This window comes from Dromiciops gliroides, chromosome 5 (genome assembly GCF_019393635.1).
Source record: "Dromiciops gliroides isolate mDroGli1 chromosome 5, mDroGli1.pri, whole genome shotgun sequence".
In the NCBI taxonomy this organism is placed as follows: domain Eukaryota; kingdom Metazoa; phylum Chordata; class Mammalia; order Microbiotheria; family Microbiotheriidae; genus Dromiciops; species Dromiciops gliroides.
Window position 1 is genome coordinate 44198634 of NC_057865.1, and position 14799 is coordinate 44213432.

The window sequence follows — 14799 nt, forward strand, 5'->3', positions numbered from 1 at the left end:
GTTTCTCATTTGTAAAATGAGATAACTAGCCTAGATGGTTTCCAAAGTTCCCCTCCAGATCTCAAACCCAGTGGGATCTTTCCAGAGCCTGGATGTGAGCAAAGGTGGGGTATATGCCCCAGGCAGTCGGATGATGAGATCGGACAAATGCCTGGTGTTTTGTGATACTAAATGTGAGGGAAAACAAGCTTTGGAAGACAAAGCAAAGATAAATTGTATCTGCTCGCTGGCTGGCTTGCATCTTGGAGCGCCCAGCCTCTCTGCCCCCTGACCACCTCGACACCTGGAAAGGCCATGCATGAAGATTTCCGCTCCAGCACTTTGGCCGGCGTCCGTGCCTGTTAAACAAACAAGCCTCATCCGGCAGAGACATGCCCATCTGCTCCCAGGCTCCCAGAAAATGACAGCCTCGCTCTCTATTCTTCCTCCACTTCAGAACCACGAGCTGCCTCCCAAGGCTGCACATGTTCTGCTCGAGGGTAGAGAATCCAATCTCCACTTCAGGTGCCAGCGGTGCCGCTGCCGCCAGATTTCTTCCCATTAATGGTCTGTCACGGTTGTTAGGTTTACTGAGATAGACACTTGCTCAACAAACAATTCTGAAAGAGCTGGATCCTTTGCTGCTGCCGCCGCAGCCAGAGACAAGAGGGGCAGAGACTCCCTCCCGCCCTCAGTCCAATCACTGAAGGCTATAATTAACCAGGGTAATCAGGGTAACTATTACAAACACTGTAATCAAACCTAGGTTCATCAAAGCCGGTTTATGCTGCGTATCCTGGCGTAATACAGGCATGTCTTAATCAGTTATATCTCTTAATTAAGTCTCTTAAGAAATTGAATATAACTATATAAAAGGGGGAAGTAAAAGAACTCCTCCCCTTCCCCTTCTTGAAATGGAAAAGCTGTGTGAAGCCCATGTACATGTGGAAGTGGTCCTTTTTTTTTTTTTCCTAAGAGATTGCTTAATTTTGTCCTTGAGACCAGAGAGGGAAAAGCCCTTCATTTGGGGCTCATCTTTAAGCTGGCTGCTGCCTGTGCACACCTCGGCTCTGCCTCCAAGGAAACCATCACATCTTTTCAACTGAAAAACACCTTCCATGCTACGGACATCCCCAAATTAAAAACCGGAGCTTCCCATCTCAAACACTTCCCTTTGGCAAGAGCATTTCAAGAGCTGGGGAGGTGTGCAAGGCTGAGGCTTTTTCAGCTCCATACCCTGTCAGGGGGAAATTAACCTCATTTCTGTGGTTATCACTTCAGGATTTTTCTCATTCAATTATCGGTGTAAGAGAGCCTACATGTTGGACATCATGGAACAAGAGCTTGACCATTAAACTAAATACCTCAGCCATTATAACTGAGACCAGGGTGATGAGCCCCTGATGGAGAATTCTATCTGGAGGGGAAGTAGAGAATGCTGCTGATCACAAAAGAGATTGTGGGTCAACTCTAACCTAAATTTATTTATATATATATATAGGTGTGTGTGTGTATATATATATATATATTATATAAGGTGGGGCAATGAGGTTAACTGACTTGTCCAGGGTCACACAGCTAGTAAGTGTCAAGTGTCTGAGGCTGAATTTCAACTCAGGTCCTCCTGAATCCAGGGCCAGTGCTTTATCCACTGCACCACCTAGCTGCCCCCTAAATTATATTTTTAAAAAGCCATCAACAGGGGACAGCTTGATCAGGTTTACAGTCTCTGTAAATGAAGATGAAGGTGTTTTTTTGTTTGTTGTTTTTAATGAGATACGTTTCTGCAAAGAGAGGTGGTAGAATGCAGTGGGTGTAGAGCTCAGGACCAGGTTCAAGTTCCTCCCCCAACACACACAGACTGGAAAGGAGACCCTGGGCCAGTCTCGGTGCCCCAGGAAACTCACTGAGACTAGCACAGATTTGGATAAAAAGTACACATTTTACTCTAAAATATCTTGTTTGAAAGCCACCAGATTCTTACAGAGATCTCCTGCTAGGCTGACTTGTCTTTGCAGGGTCATTTGCATGTAGCCTTTCCTTGGGAGAAGGCCCAACCGTGCCTATCTTTACCCGCTCCAAGCTGGGCTGCTCAATTTTCAGACTTCAATGTGACATCCCTCACTTCCTCTTTATGTGTCATCCTCCCCTTTTATAGAAGCCCCTTGGGGCCAGGAGCCCTCTGTCTTTGTACCTGTGTTGGTATCCCTAGCACTCAGCACAGCTGCCAGCACCGGGAAGTGCTTAGTTCCTCAGCTAGCAATGTATGATCTGAGACACCTTGTGATTCAAGATTTCTTTACATGGGGCAGCTAGGTGGCACAGTGGATAAAGCACTGGCCCTGGATTCAGGAGTATCTGAGTTCAAATCCGGCCTCAAACACTTGACACTTACTAGCTGTGTGACCCTGGACAAGTCACTTAACCCCCATTGCCCCGCGCAAAAAAAAAAAAAAAGATTTCTTTACATGACGATAACCTTTGTGGTTTTAAAACACTGCCGCATTTTAGGGTTTCCTGAGTTGAATTTCAGAGCCTGTGAGCCCTTGCTTCCTGCCCTGCTGCTGCCCTGTGAAGACAACCAGGCTCTCCACCCTCTATGTAGACATGTGGTCTCTCCCAATTAGAATGTGAGCTGCTTGGGAGCAGTGACTCTCGATTTTCTTTTCTATCACCTACACTCAGCATAGTGCTTGGCACACAGTTAGCATTTAATAAATGCTTTTTCAGCCATTTACTTGCTCCTCAGCAAGAAGCCACAAAGAAGTTGGTTTTGGCTAAAGTTTGAAAGAAAAAGAAAATCCAACACTGAAGCCCATGAGATGAAAAATATATATAAATAATTTCTACTTGAGTAATATTCCCAGGGGCTCAAGAGAAAAAAAAAGTTCTTACCAGCTGAATAAGCAAGCTAATTAGGTCTGTCAGAGGTTTATTAACAAGCAGAAGGTCTTCAGCAGCCTGAGTGTCCCCTCCTGTACCATTCTTCTGGGCCTTTAATGGGAGAGAAAGAAAGAAATGGTCACCTTCTTGAATACTCAGCTTGTAGACACCAAGTCAGGGATATTTATTAGGTGGTACAAATCTGAATGGGAACAAAGAATTCAAAAGGATGATATTCATTCTTAGGAGCTACAGGTGAAATGTTATTGTCCACTGTACCCTGAGAATGAGCAAAAGAAAATGTAAGTATTTTCATCTAAATATAATGCAAACAAATGTGCACATTCTACCAAATGTACCCTCTCCATATGCTTGAATGTGAAGGGATAATGGGTTGAACAAAATCCAGAGGTTATTTTCCGGGTAGATGCTTTATACATCTACATTATACATTTACACATAAATAATAGGCATATGCACATACACAAATATACATGTATATACACATATTGATTATGTTACTATCCTGATTAACTTCTAACACACATTGGTTTGCCTTTATTAGGAAGGACAAACAGGAACAAGAAAATCAAAAGTAAAAGACATGCATTTTATCTCTATTCTCATAGGAATTTTATAGCAAATACATCAAACTGGTGGGAGCTTTTGGTTTCTGAACCTGAATTATCTGACATGGAAGAAGCGTCTACTTATTTAGCATGTACTTTCTAGTAATTACACATTTCATCCTCATTCTCTAACCATGTTTTCATTTTCTCTCAGATCAACCCCCTTTTGTCAATCAGGATGTGCTGTCTCAGGTCAGTAGCTGGAACTAGAGGTCACCCCTCCAGAAAGCTAATGGGTTCATTGCCTCAGGCTGAATGACAGAATTTCAAGTGTCCATTTTCCTCGATTAAAGGTATTCAATTAAGAATTAATGTTCAAGGAAACAAAGTAGATGCTCATCATAGAGAATGGCTAAACAAATTGTGGGTACATATTTTAATACACCATAAAAATAATTAATATAAAGAATTCACAGATGCATGGGAAGACTGATATAAACTGATGCAGAGAGCATTCCGCAGAACCAGGAAAACAAAATACACAATGACAACGATGGAAAGAGAAAGAACAACAACTGAAAGTGAACACTCATTCTAATTACCCAGTTTGGCCCCAAAGAAGAGCTGAGAAAACACTTTCACCAGACTTTCCTTGTGGTGGTGCTGGGGTCCCTGACAAGGGAGACATTTCCTGTATTCTAAGCCACCTTTTGTGTTGTTTCATTTTGCTGGACTGCTTTTTGTCTCTATTCTTGGCCACAAGGGATGATGGCTCACTGGGTAGGGGAGGGGCAAGAGCATTAATGGATGAAAGTCACGTAGAAACAAACAACAAAAAAATCAATAAAAGAATGTACACCTGATCAAAGAAAATCCATTTTCTAATTACAGACTATTTTGGAACTGAATGAATTGATGATACCTATTAGCCTTGAACACCTATGTTTTCTATTGGCTTATTAAGTTTATGTCTAAAAACTGATGGAGGTGTGGCCAGAGGGTTAACAGATAAACTAAGACCTGAGTTCTTATCAACTGTAACCAAACAAACAATATCAACTGAAGCCTAAGGAAACAGGAGCCAGGGATTAATAATCCTGGATGAAAGGAAACAGAGACTGTACCTAGTAACCAGACCTTAAAACAAAGAGATATCCTAAACAGAGAAACCTTTGGGGTCAGACAAGTTTAAACATGTTTTGGGGAAATGCTCAGAAGGATCAAATGTGTCCTTAAGTTCACCTTATAAAATTTAAACCCCAAAAACACACCCCTAGGGAAAAAGGTACTTGCTTTGGGAGATGTCTTAGGACCCTAAGAATTCCACAAGGAGATTAAGATAATGAGGAAATAACCTACATTTTTCACTATAAATATAAACATTTCCATCTCCCTGAGACACTTTTCTCCTTTGGTGTTCTCCCTGTGGCCAAACAGTCTTTTAATAAAACTTAAAACAATCACTGAGGGGCAGCTAAGTGGCACAGTGGATAAAGCACTGGCCCTGGATTCAGGAGGAACTGAATTCAAATCCAGCCTCAGACACTTGACATTTACTAGCTGTGTGACCCTGGGCAAGTCACTTAACCCTCATTGCCCCACAAAAACAACAACAATAACAACAACAGCAACAAACCTGAGTCACTGAGTCATGTAATTCTTTGGGGATGCCTCATGATCAACTAAAAAATGGTAACTCTCAGAATACTGAAAAGTCCTCTACCCAAGACATAACTGGGTGGCCCTCCAGCTTCATTAGTTTCCCTAGGCCCTCTTGGACAGCCTGGCCTAAGGCCTCATTCTACAAGTGTGAGAAAATAATTATTAGTAATGAGTTTCTTGGGGGGACCCAGATGAGTTTCAGTCCCTTTCTCCCCCACCTTCAGAAAGTTCAATTCTTGAGGAAGTTCTAACCTTGTTTTTGGACCAGCCTAAGGGTACAGTAGGAATGGAGACAGATTCTTTTGTCTAGCTCATTGAAGGACTGATGGGTTTAAATCACACCTGGATATCCCCTTTCCCCTTCAGCCATGGTCTTTTAAATACTTCCCCCTGATGTCTTCTTAGAGCTCATTTTAATGTGGACCACCCTCGAACCATGTCAACCAATGAACTTGAAAGATGCTAACCAATCAGCTTTGATCAATGTATAGTGACTGGCCTCTATCAAAAGAAGATAAAAGCCTTGACCACAGGAGGGTCGCCATCTTGGCTCTCGATTTTGGCTCCAAATGCTGTCACTTGGTGCATGCTCTTCCTCTTAGGCCTTGAGACCGCGTGCTGGCTCTCTGAGAGACAGCATGGGTCCTCCGGGGCCTTTCTCCTGCTTGTGCTGAATTGCCACTAGGCCAATTCTTTACTGATTTTATATATGTGTATGTATGTATGTATATGTATATATATGTATATGTATACACATACATATATAAATCTATCATATATATGATATTAATAATAAATAATTACTGCCAAAATGGGTGCAATAGCCATATATATGTGTGTGTGTGTGTGTGTGTGTGTGTGTGTGTGTGTGTGTGTGTGTGTGTATATGTAGCAATAATTTTAAAAGCACAGTAGCCACAAATAATTTTTTAAAACACACATAAGGAATGTTCTAAGTCCAAACTCCTGAGTACATCTTCTGCATTCTAATCTCTTATGGTTTGATCCCAAATGACGGCTTGTCTTTCTAGAACCTTGCTTTAGATGTGCCAGCTTCTCCTGGTACCTTAGTTCTTTGGTGGCTTATATAGCCCAGGCAATAAGTAAAATCCATCAGTGCCTCAATGGTCCCCAGTGCTATATAAATATTTATCTCTATCCCCCTTGCCCTAAGAAAAATGCGACCAAAAAAACAACCCCACAAACAAACAAACAACAACAACAAAAACCAAAACCAAGGCTTTGCCTCACACTCTACAAATTTGCAAAGATGACAAAAACAGGAATGGTTAATGTTGGAAGTTTTGCTTCCATGAGCAAATACGAAATGCTCTGTTTCACATTCAAAACCCTTTATAATCTAGGTGCTTTCAAAGAAATGTTTACTGATTGACTGAAGGTAGGCACACTGGTACATTGTTGGTGGAGTTTGGAATTAGTATAACCATTTTGGAAAGCAATTTGGAATTCCACAAATAAAATGACCAAAATGTCCATACCCAGTAATTTGGAGGTTCTATTGCTGAGCTTATACTTCGAGGAGGTCAATGATAAAAAGAAAGTTTCCATATACACCAAACTATAGCAGTATTTGTGTGTGTGTGTGTGTGTGTGTGTGAGAGAGAGAGAGAGAGAGAGAGAGAGCACTAGAGTGCACGCGTGCAAATAACTGGAAACAAAATAGGTGCTCATCAATTGGGGAATGGCCAAAAAACTGTGGTACACTAACGTAAATAAATATTACTGTGGTATCAGGAATGATGAATGTGATCAATACAGAGAAGAATGGAAAGATCTGTACAAATTGATGCAGAATGAAGTAATCAAAACCAAGAAAAAATATGCAAATGACTACAACAAAACAGATTGAACCACGGTCCACATCACCATTATTGTCAAAATTAGCATTTATATAGCACCTACTATGTGCCAGGCACTCTGAGAAGCATTTAAAAAATACTATCTCCTGGGGGCAGCTAGGTGGCACAGTGGATAAATCACCGGCCTTGGATTCAGTAATACCTGAGTTCAAATCTGGCCTCAGACACTTGACACTTACTAGCTGTGTGACCCTGGGCAAGTCACTTAACCCCTATTGCCCCCCCCCCCCAAAAAACCCACAAAAAACCCTCTCCTTAGATCTTCATAAATTCCCACCTTACAGATAAGAAAACTGAGGCAAAAAATCAAAAGTGAAGGTTGTAAAATTATAAAAAACATGGCTAAAAAGAATAGCAATAAGAAGACATTCTCACCTCACCCTTTTGAAGAGGTGGGAGGTCCACAAGTGTTGTTCATTGCACATATGTTTAAGACTTTTTGATGTATTAAACAGTTGTGCTAATTTCTTCCTCTTTTTTTTTTTTTGTCTTTTAAAAATACTCTTGGTGGGGGGGACTGGGAAAGGGATACTGAGGAAAACTATGGTGATATAAAAAACAGAAGATATCAATAAAAAAAGTTAATTCTGGGCCACAGAAAGACTGCCTCCCTCCAAGTTGACACCAAGCCATCAGTCATCCCCCCTCTTTCATTAATCTTCAATCTCTCCCCTGTCTCCTGGCTGCTTCTCTATTGTCAGCAAACATGCCCACATCTCCCCTATCCTCAAAAAAAACGTTCCCTTGATCCATCCAACCCTATAGGCTATCGCCCTGTGTCTCTTCTCCCTTTCGTGGCTAAACTCCTAAGGAAGGCCACCTAAAACTATTTCCTTTTTCTCTCATTCTCTTAGCTTTCTGCAATCTGGCTTCTGACTGATCAAGAGAGGGGTTTTTAATTTTTTATTATTTTTTTTTTAATTATTATTTTTTTTTAATTTTTGAGGCAATTGGGGTTAAGTGACTTGCCCAGGGTCACACAGCTAGTTAAGTGTTAAGTGTCTGAGGCCGGATTTGAACTCAGGTCCTCCTGAATCCAGGGCCGGTGCTCTATCTATTGCACCACCTAGCTGCCCCAAGAGAGGGTTTTTTTTAATCACTATTTTTTGAGCCTCACAGAATGCTACAGTAAAGGGGCCTGAACTCAGTCAATCAGAGGAGAAGTGGGTTCAAATTTCAGCTCTGACACTTACTAGTTGTGTGACTTTGGGAAAATGACTTAGCCTGTCCGAGTCTTACCTTCTTCATTTGTAAAATAAGGATAATGCCACTTATACTACTGACTGCACAGTGCTGTTTTATGGAAAGTGCTTCCTAAAGTAGTATATAAATATAAAGTATAACTTGGATCATAATTGTAAAGGAAGAGCTTTGCAAAGGCACAAAATTCTAAATAAATATTTGGGAACATTACTGTTTTTTAATTTAATTTAATTTTAATTTTTGGTAAGGCAATTGGGGTTAAGTGACTTGCCCAGGGTCACACAGCTATTAAGTTGTCAAGTGTCTGAGGTCGGATTTGAACTCAGGTACTCCTGACTCCAGGGTCGGTGCTCTATTCACTGAGCCACCTAGCTGTCCCTTGGGAACATGACTATGGAAGTTGGCTTCTCCTATTCTTAAGCTTCTTGTATCCTTGGAATGGTTATTTTTCAATGCAAATGTGTGTTTTACATTAAGGAAAATCTCAGCTCTGGGACTTAAAGAAAGCTGAAGAGGAGACATGGTTTCAAAAGCATTTATCGTTCACTATTTCAGGGGAATATGCCTTGGATGTAGGCTCCATCTCTTTCCCCAGCCACCATTCCTCATAATTCACTCTTAAAGATTTCTCTTGGTTTCTTTGAGGGCTGGCACCATGTACCGTGGTTGCTACTAGTGATCAAAGGCAGCTGTCAGGGATGCCAAAAGGAGTACACAGTAAACATGATGATGGGGGATTCAGAAAGGTAATTAATAGCACTGTATTCTATAATTGAGTTAAGGAGAATGAAACATGATTAATTCATTACCAAATTTTTGTGAATATATAAAAAGGAGCATTTTTGATGGAAGCAGTAAAAAAGATATTCATGAGTGTCTTCCTAATCATTTACACAAGGAGATTTCTATTGTTCAGGGGTCCTTCAGTTTCTGATCCTTTTCATCTACAATCTACCTGACAATCTTTCATTAGGAGCATCAAAGCTATTTTTGAGAGGAACTATCTATTGTATCACAAAGAATTTACAACCACCACAATGGGATCAGATATAAGAAATGATGTACTTTTAAGAAAAAGAGATTTTTTCATTGTGCTAGTGTGACAGGTAATGAAAAAAAAAAAGTCAACAGAAATCTACGTGTTCATGAGTACCTGACAGTTTTCTATAGTTTACTTAAAAATCATATAGGGATATGTGAAAGGGACAGTTAGGTCACTTTCTTTAGCTCGTTTTTTAAAAAGAAACAATGGTCAAATATATGTCATATTACATATAATATATCATTATATATGATACAAATATATATGTCATCAAGCATCTGTGAAAGACTCCCCCTTTTAGGGTCCTTGGGTGGAGTTGCTTATTGTATTTTGTTATGCAAGAAAATCACCAGGCCCAAATTAGGTACAGTAGGAATAATTTTTATTAATAATGACCACTGTAGGCTAAACAAATATCCCAGAGATCTAATGTTAGCTCTGCTATTGTGAGCCTTGAAAAATTATTTGATCAATCAGCTTTTGCTTCTGAAGCAAAGAAACAAGAATTCTATCATGTTATTTCAAAAAGAAAGTGTAAGGAAAACTTAATTAATGTTCTAAATTCTAGATGACCAGAACAGGGAAAACGCTTTTAAAACATTAACATTAGTGCAACTAGTGCAACTGGTTGTGGAGTTGGTTTGAGCATGGAAGTATAGACTAGTTCATCACTAAGGTGTCTTAGAAAAATTTGATCCTGTGTTGATAATTGTCAAAGGTTACAATTCTGATCCCCCAGATTTTCATGGCCAGATTGCCCTGATCCCTAAATCAAAATTTCATGCCTATGGTCACAAGAGGAAACAAGTGAGAGAGTGTATAGATCAATCAATGGCAAACTATTGCTTCCAGCAAATCAACTCTGAGTGAAAATTCTGCACACAGGAAGTTAATGGGACAATATTTGTGTGGGAAAGATGAGGAGGCAAATATTCCCATTTCTCCCAAAGGCGGGGGCTCCATGCCAATCCTGAGCTGGATCTATGGTGACTGCTCTGTTCCACAGTGGGATGGTTAGGGGCTAACTGTGGGTCACCTATGTTCAATGTCTCCCCTACCCTTCTGTCTCTTCTTCCCTTAGACAATCAGGTCTTCTATTCCTGATGGAAGCCTATTCTTTCTTTCCCTTTAGAACTGTTAAGGGCTAAAATTCTAGCTAAACTGTCTAAACTATTTAATGAGTGGTCGCCAATAAATTATAAGCTTTAGTAAGAGTTAGACTTTTAAGCATTTATTAAGGAGAATAAGAATTTGATAAAGAGAGAAGAAAGGCCTAGATTCCTATCTATTAAAGGGACAGCACATTTCTAGCTCCGCTCTCCACCAGAGTCCTCAGGAAAGAGCCCCAGAGCGAGCGCCAGTCTCTTCCTTCCTCCTCCCACTAGCCCGCGTCACTTCCTGACGCCAAAGAAAAGACTCCTGGTCTTGCCCTCAAAGACCTTCGTTTCATGGGCAGAACTCTTCTACAGTAAGTCTCCAGCAAGTGGCGTTATTCCAATCGTTACAGAACCATACATTCTCCTTTTAAATTTGTACCTTGTAAAATAAGATCCAAAAAGAAGAAAGAGAAAAGGGGAAACAGCAGCACTGGATGGCATTTTTCATTCGCCTACAAAATAGTCAGTTACCTGTAGTGTCATCCGAACGATGTTAGATGTGTAGATGAGCATGCAGTGCAGAATGTCAAGCAGGGAAAACAGCAAAGCATTGGCGGTCTTGATGTTGTTCTTGTTGTCCATGTCCAGGTACAGGGCTGAGGTTTCAATTAAAAGACTGCACATGTGACGGACCAACCCTGAGGGAAAAAATGGGAAAATGAAATAGCTGTGGACACAGAGTGCCTATGAAGAACAATGCCAGAGAAGCCATATAAAGAACGCCACGATGGGGGCAGCTAGGTGGTGCAGTGGATAGAGCACCAGCCCTGGATTCAGGAGGACCTGAGTTCAAATCCAACCTCAGACACGTACTAGCTGTGTGACCCTGGGCAAGTCACTTAACCCCAATTGCAAGAAGAAAGAAGGAAGAAGGAAGAAGGAAGAAGAAGAAGAAGAAGAACGCCATCAGACAGCTGCACCACTGGAATCAGAGATGTGATGGTCATGTCCTTCATTGTGCAGGAAGGAGAAAAAGACAGGAGCAAAAGCAGAAACACAGAAGCTGCATTTTGGGGAAAATGTGTTTTTTAAGTGAAGGGTTTACAATACAGAAAGGAAAGAGGCAAGAATAGTGAAGTAGGTGGGGAGGAAGCTTTGTGAAAGGCCTTGAATTCCAGACTTCAAATATTATTCTTTTGGTAACAAGGAGATTTTTTTTTAGGTTTCAAAGCAGAGGAATGTAGCATGGCAAAAGCAGGATTTTACAAAGATTGTTAGATGAATAGGGGGCAGAGAATGAGGAGAATGGAGATAAGGAGACCAGCTAGGAATCTATTGAAATTGTTATGGGCCACTGAGGGCCTAAATGAGGGTGTTAGTATCGTGATGGTAACAGAAATGGAAAAAGAAAAAAAAAGCACAAGAATCAACCGCAGAGAAGGGGATAATCAGTCACCAAATTGGGCAAGGGAAATAGGGAAAATTACAAGACAAATCCAAGGACTGAAGCCTGAGTAAAACAAAACAATAATTATATTAAGAACAGCATTGATAGAAATAGAGAAGTCAGGACAGGAAATCAGTTTTAGGAGAGTGATCATCTTGGTTTTTGACACACTGAATCTGAAGTGAAAATAGAACATTCCAAGGAGAAATGGTCAGTAGACTAAGTGGAAACTTGGGGCTCACATTTGGCAGGGAGGTCAGAATTGGCAATAAAGATCTAAGAAGTATACACACTAAGGCAATCCCTGAAGCTGTGAGAAGATGAGTTCTTAGAGAAAGTGAGTAAAGAGAAAAGAGCAAAGGACTGAATGCCGAGTCTTGGGGAGTAGTAGGAACAAAAAACTCCGTACCTAGAATCTGAAGTATATCCCAAGCCTTGCTGGGCTACTGACAGTGTGACTTTGGGCATATTTAATTAACTTTCCTACTCCTCACTTTTTTTAATCACATGCAAAATGGGAATTATGGTATTCACGCTCTGTATTTCGTGGAGATATTATAAGGATCAAACCTTGTAAGGCAGATGGAGAACTTTTGTTTCTGTAAAGTGCTATATAAATATGTGTTATTGTTATTATGATAGAGGAAAGGTATGAAGGAAGAAATACAAATTGACCAAAGACTTTTTTTCTATGGTCACATCCTGTGCTGATTCAAAATGGAAGAGGGATTCTTTATAAATGGTGACGTCATCCAGATGTCCCCATCTGAGGATAAAGCTTCAATACACTACAGGTTCTTCTCAATAAGATTCATAACTGGTCATGAGATTGGCTTAATCCAAATTGGGAAAATGAAATGGAAAATGGAAAAATGGTGCCTGTTACTCCCAGTATGACATGCAGTTGGGTGGCCAGTCCACTGAGTCAGTATCCCTTTCTTGGACAGGCACTGCAAACTGACTAGGAGCTGAGGCCAGAATGTAATGGGAAGAAGAGAATGGGCTATGTGAAAATGTGAGATCCTTTCAGTGATCCCAATCTGCTCTGTGACACAAAAGTGGTCCAAAGGACAAAGGACAGATGGATAGTGGACATAAATAGGCTATTGAGGGTAACCAGCAAATGTATGAACTGCACAAAGATGTAAGATTAGAAAAGGCGGTGGGCTGGTCATGTGGCAAGAGCCAGAGAGAACAGATGCACAGTCCAAATGTTGCAATGGTAACTATATAAAATGTTAAAAGATCTCATGCAGGGCCCCAGTATATATACTGGGTAGATCCTCTCTGGGAAATTCATGGGGGAACATGGATACATTAGAGTAAGATTAGAAAATGAGGGTTTGCATGTGACCTCTACCACTGGAAGGAATGCCCACATTGATGAGATCTTGGTTCCATGGAAATGTTACAAGATAAAAAAAAGGGAAGGACCCTGTGGAGTCTGAGAGTGACTATGCTGTGTTAATGGAGGCCATTAGGGAAAGTGGAAAGAGAGGTTCAAGGAGTAGGGGGCAATTAACATGCTACCAAGAGGTCAAGTGGTGAAACCTGAGAAAAGGCCCACCCCCAGATCTGGCAATCCGGTATTTAGAAACACAATGTTGACTGTGATGAGGAAAGCAGCAAGGGCAAAGCCAGATGGTCACAAGCTAACAGTCTTCACTTTGTGCCCATAGCAAAGCTCACTAGCACACTGGGATCAGTCTGATGACAGAAAAGCACAAAGACAATGCATTATTTATTTGTTTTTGCAGGGCAATGAGGGTTAAGTGACTTGCCCACACAGCTAGTAAGTATCAAGTGTCCAAGGCTGGATTTGAACTCAGGTCCTCTTGAATCCAGGCCCAGTGCTTTATCCATTGCGCCACCTAGCTGCCCTGACAATGAATTATTAATGCAAAGAATTAGTCTTAGCAAAGAAAGAAGGAAAGGGATAGAGGGCACAAGTGGGAGAAGGAAGTAGAAATCATACTTTGTTCATCCAAAAAAGATCCCAAGGATTATTTTCTTTTCCTATTTAACTAAATCCCCACAAATAATCACATACCAAAAAAGTATTTTTTTTTTTGGTGCAACAATGAGGGTTAAGTGACTTGCCCAGGGTCACACAGCTAGTAGTTGTCAAGTGTCTGAGGCCGGATTTGAACTCAGGTCCTCCTGAATCCAGGGCCAGTGCTTTATTCACTGTGCCACCTAGCTGCCCCCCAAAAAAGTATTTTTAATAAACATTTTTATTTAAAGCTTTAACCAAATTCTATCCCTCCTTCCTTCCCCTCCCCCCTTCCTGAGGAGGTAAGCAATCAGATATAGGTTATACATATACAATTATGTAAAACATGACCATATTAGTAATTTTGTATAAGAAGACTCAAATAACAGGAAAACAATGAAAGAAAGTGAAAAATAGCATCCTTCAGTCTATATTCAATCAGTATCAGTTCTTTCTTTGGAGGTGGATAGTATGTTTCATCATTAGTCTTTTGGGATTGTCTTGGATCATTGTATTGTTGAGAATAGTTAAGTCCTTCACAGTTCTTCATCATATTGCTGTCTCTGTGCACAACGTTCTCCTGGTTGTGCTCACTTCACTATACATCAGTTCATACAAGTCTTTCTGAAATCATCCTGCTTATCATTTCTTATAGCACAATAATATTCCATTACAATCATATATCACAGCTTGTTTAGTCATCCACAATTGATGGGCATTCCTTTGATTTCCAATCCTTAGCCACCACAAAAAGAGCTGCTGTAAGTATTTTTGTACAAATAGTTCTTTTTCTCTTTTTGGGATGCCTCTGGGATATAAACCTAGCAGTAGTATTGCTGGATCAAAGGGTATGCACAGTTTTATGGCCCTTTGGGCATAGTTCCAAATTGCTCTCCAGAATGGATCAGTTCACAATTCCACCAACAATGGATTAGTGTCCCAGTTTTCCTACATCCCCTCCAACATGCAACATTTTCCTTTTTTGTCATATTAGCTACTCTGATAGGTGTGAGGTGGTTCCTCAGAGTTGTTTTAATTTGCATT

The 14799-nt window shown here is 40.6% G+C and overlaps 1 protein-coding gene across 1 annotated transcript in view; it reads right to left on the minus strand.

Annotated features, from left to right (window-relative positions):
• The window catches only part of ULK4 (unc-51 like kinase 4), a 669562-nt gene that overhangs the window by 218911 nt on the left and 435852 nt on the right, over positions 1 to 14799 (minus strand). The window contains exons 33-34 of the mRNA XM_043966928.1: positions 10847 to 11013; positions 2875 to 2973 (exon numbers count right to left, since the gene is read on the minus strand). Coding sequence (XP_043822863.1) covers positions 2875 to 2973; positions 10847 to 11013 — 266 coding nt within the window. The remainder of the gene's footprint in view (positions 1 to 2874; positions 2974 to 10846; positions 11014 to 14799) is intronic.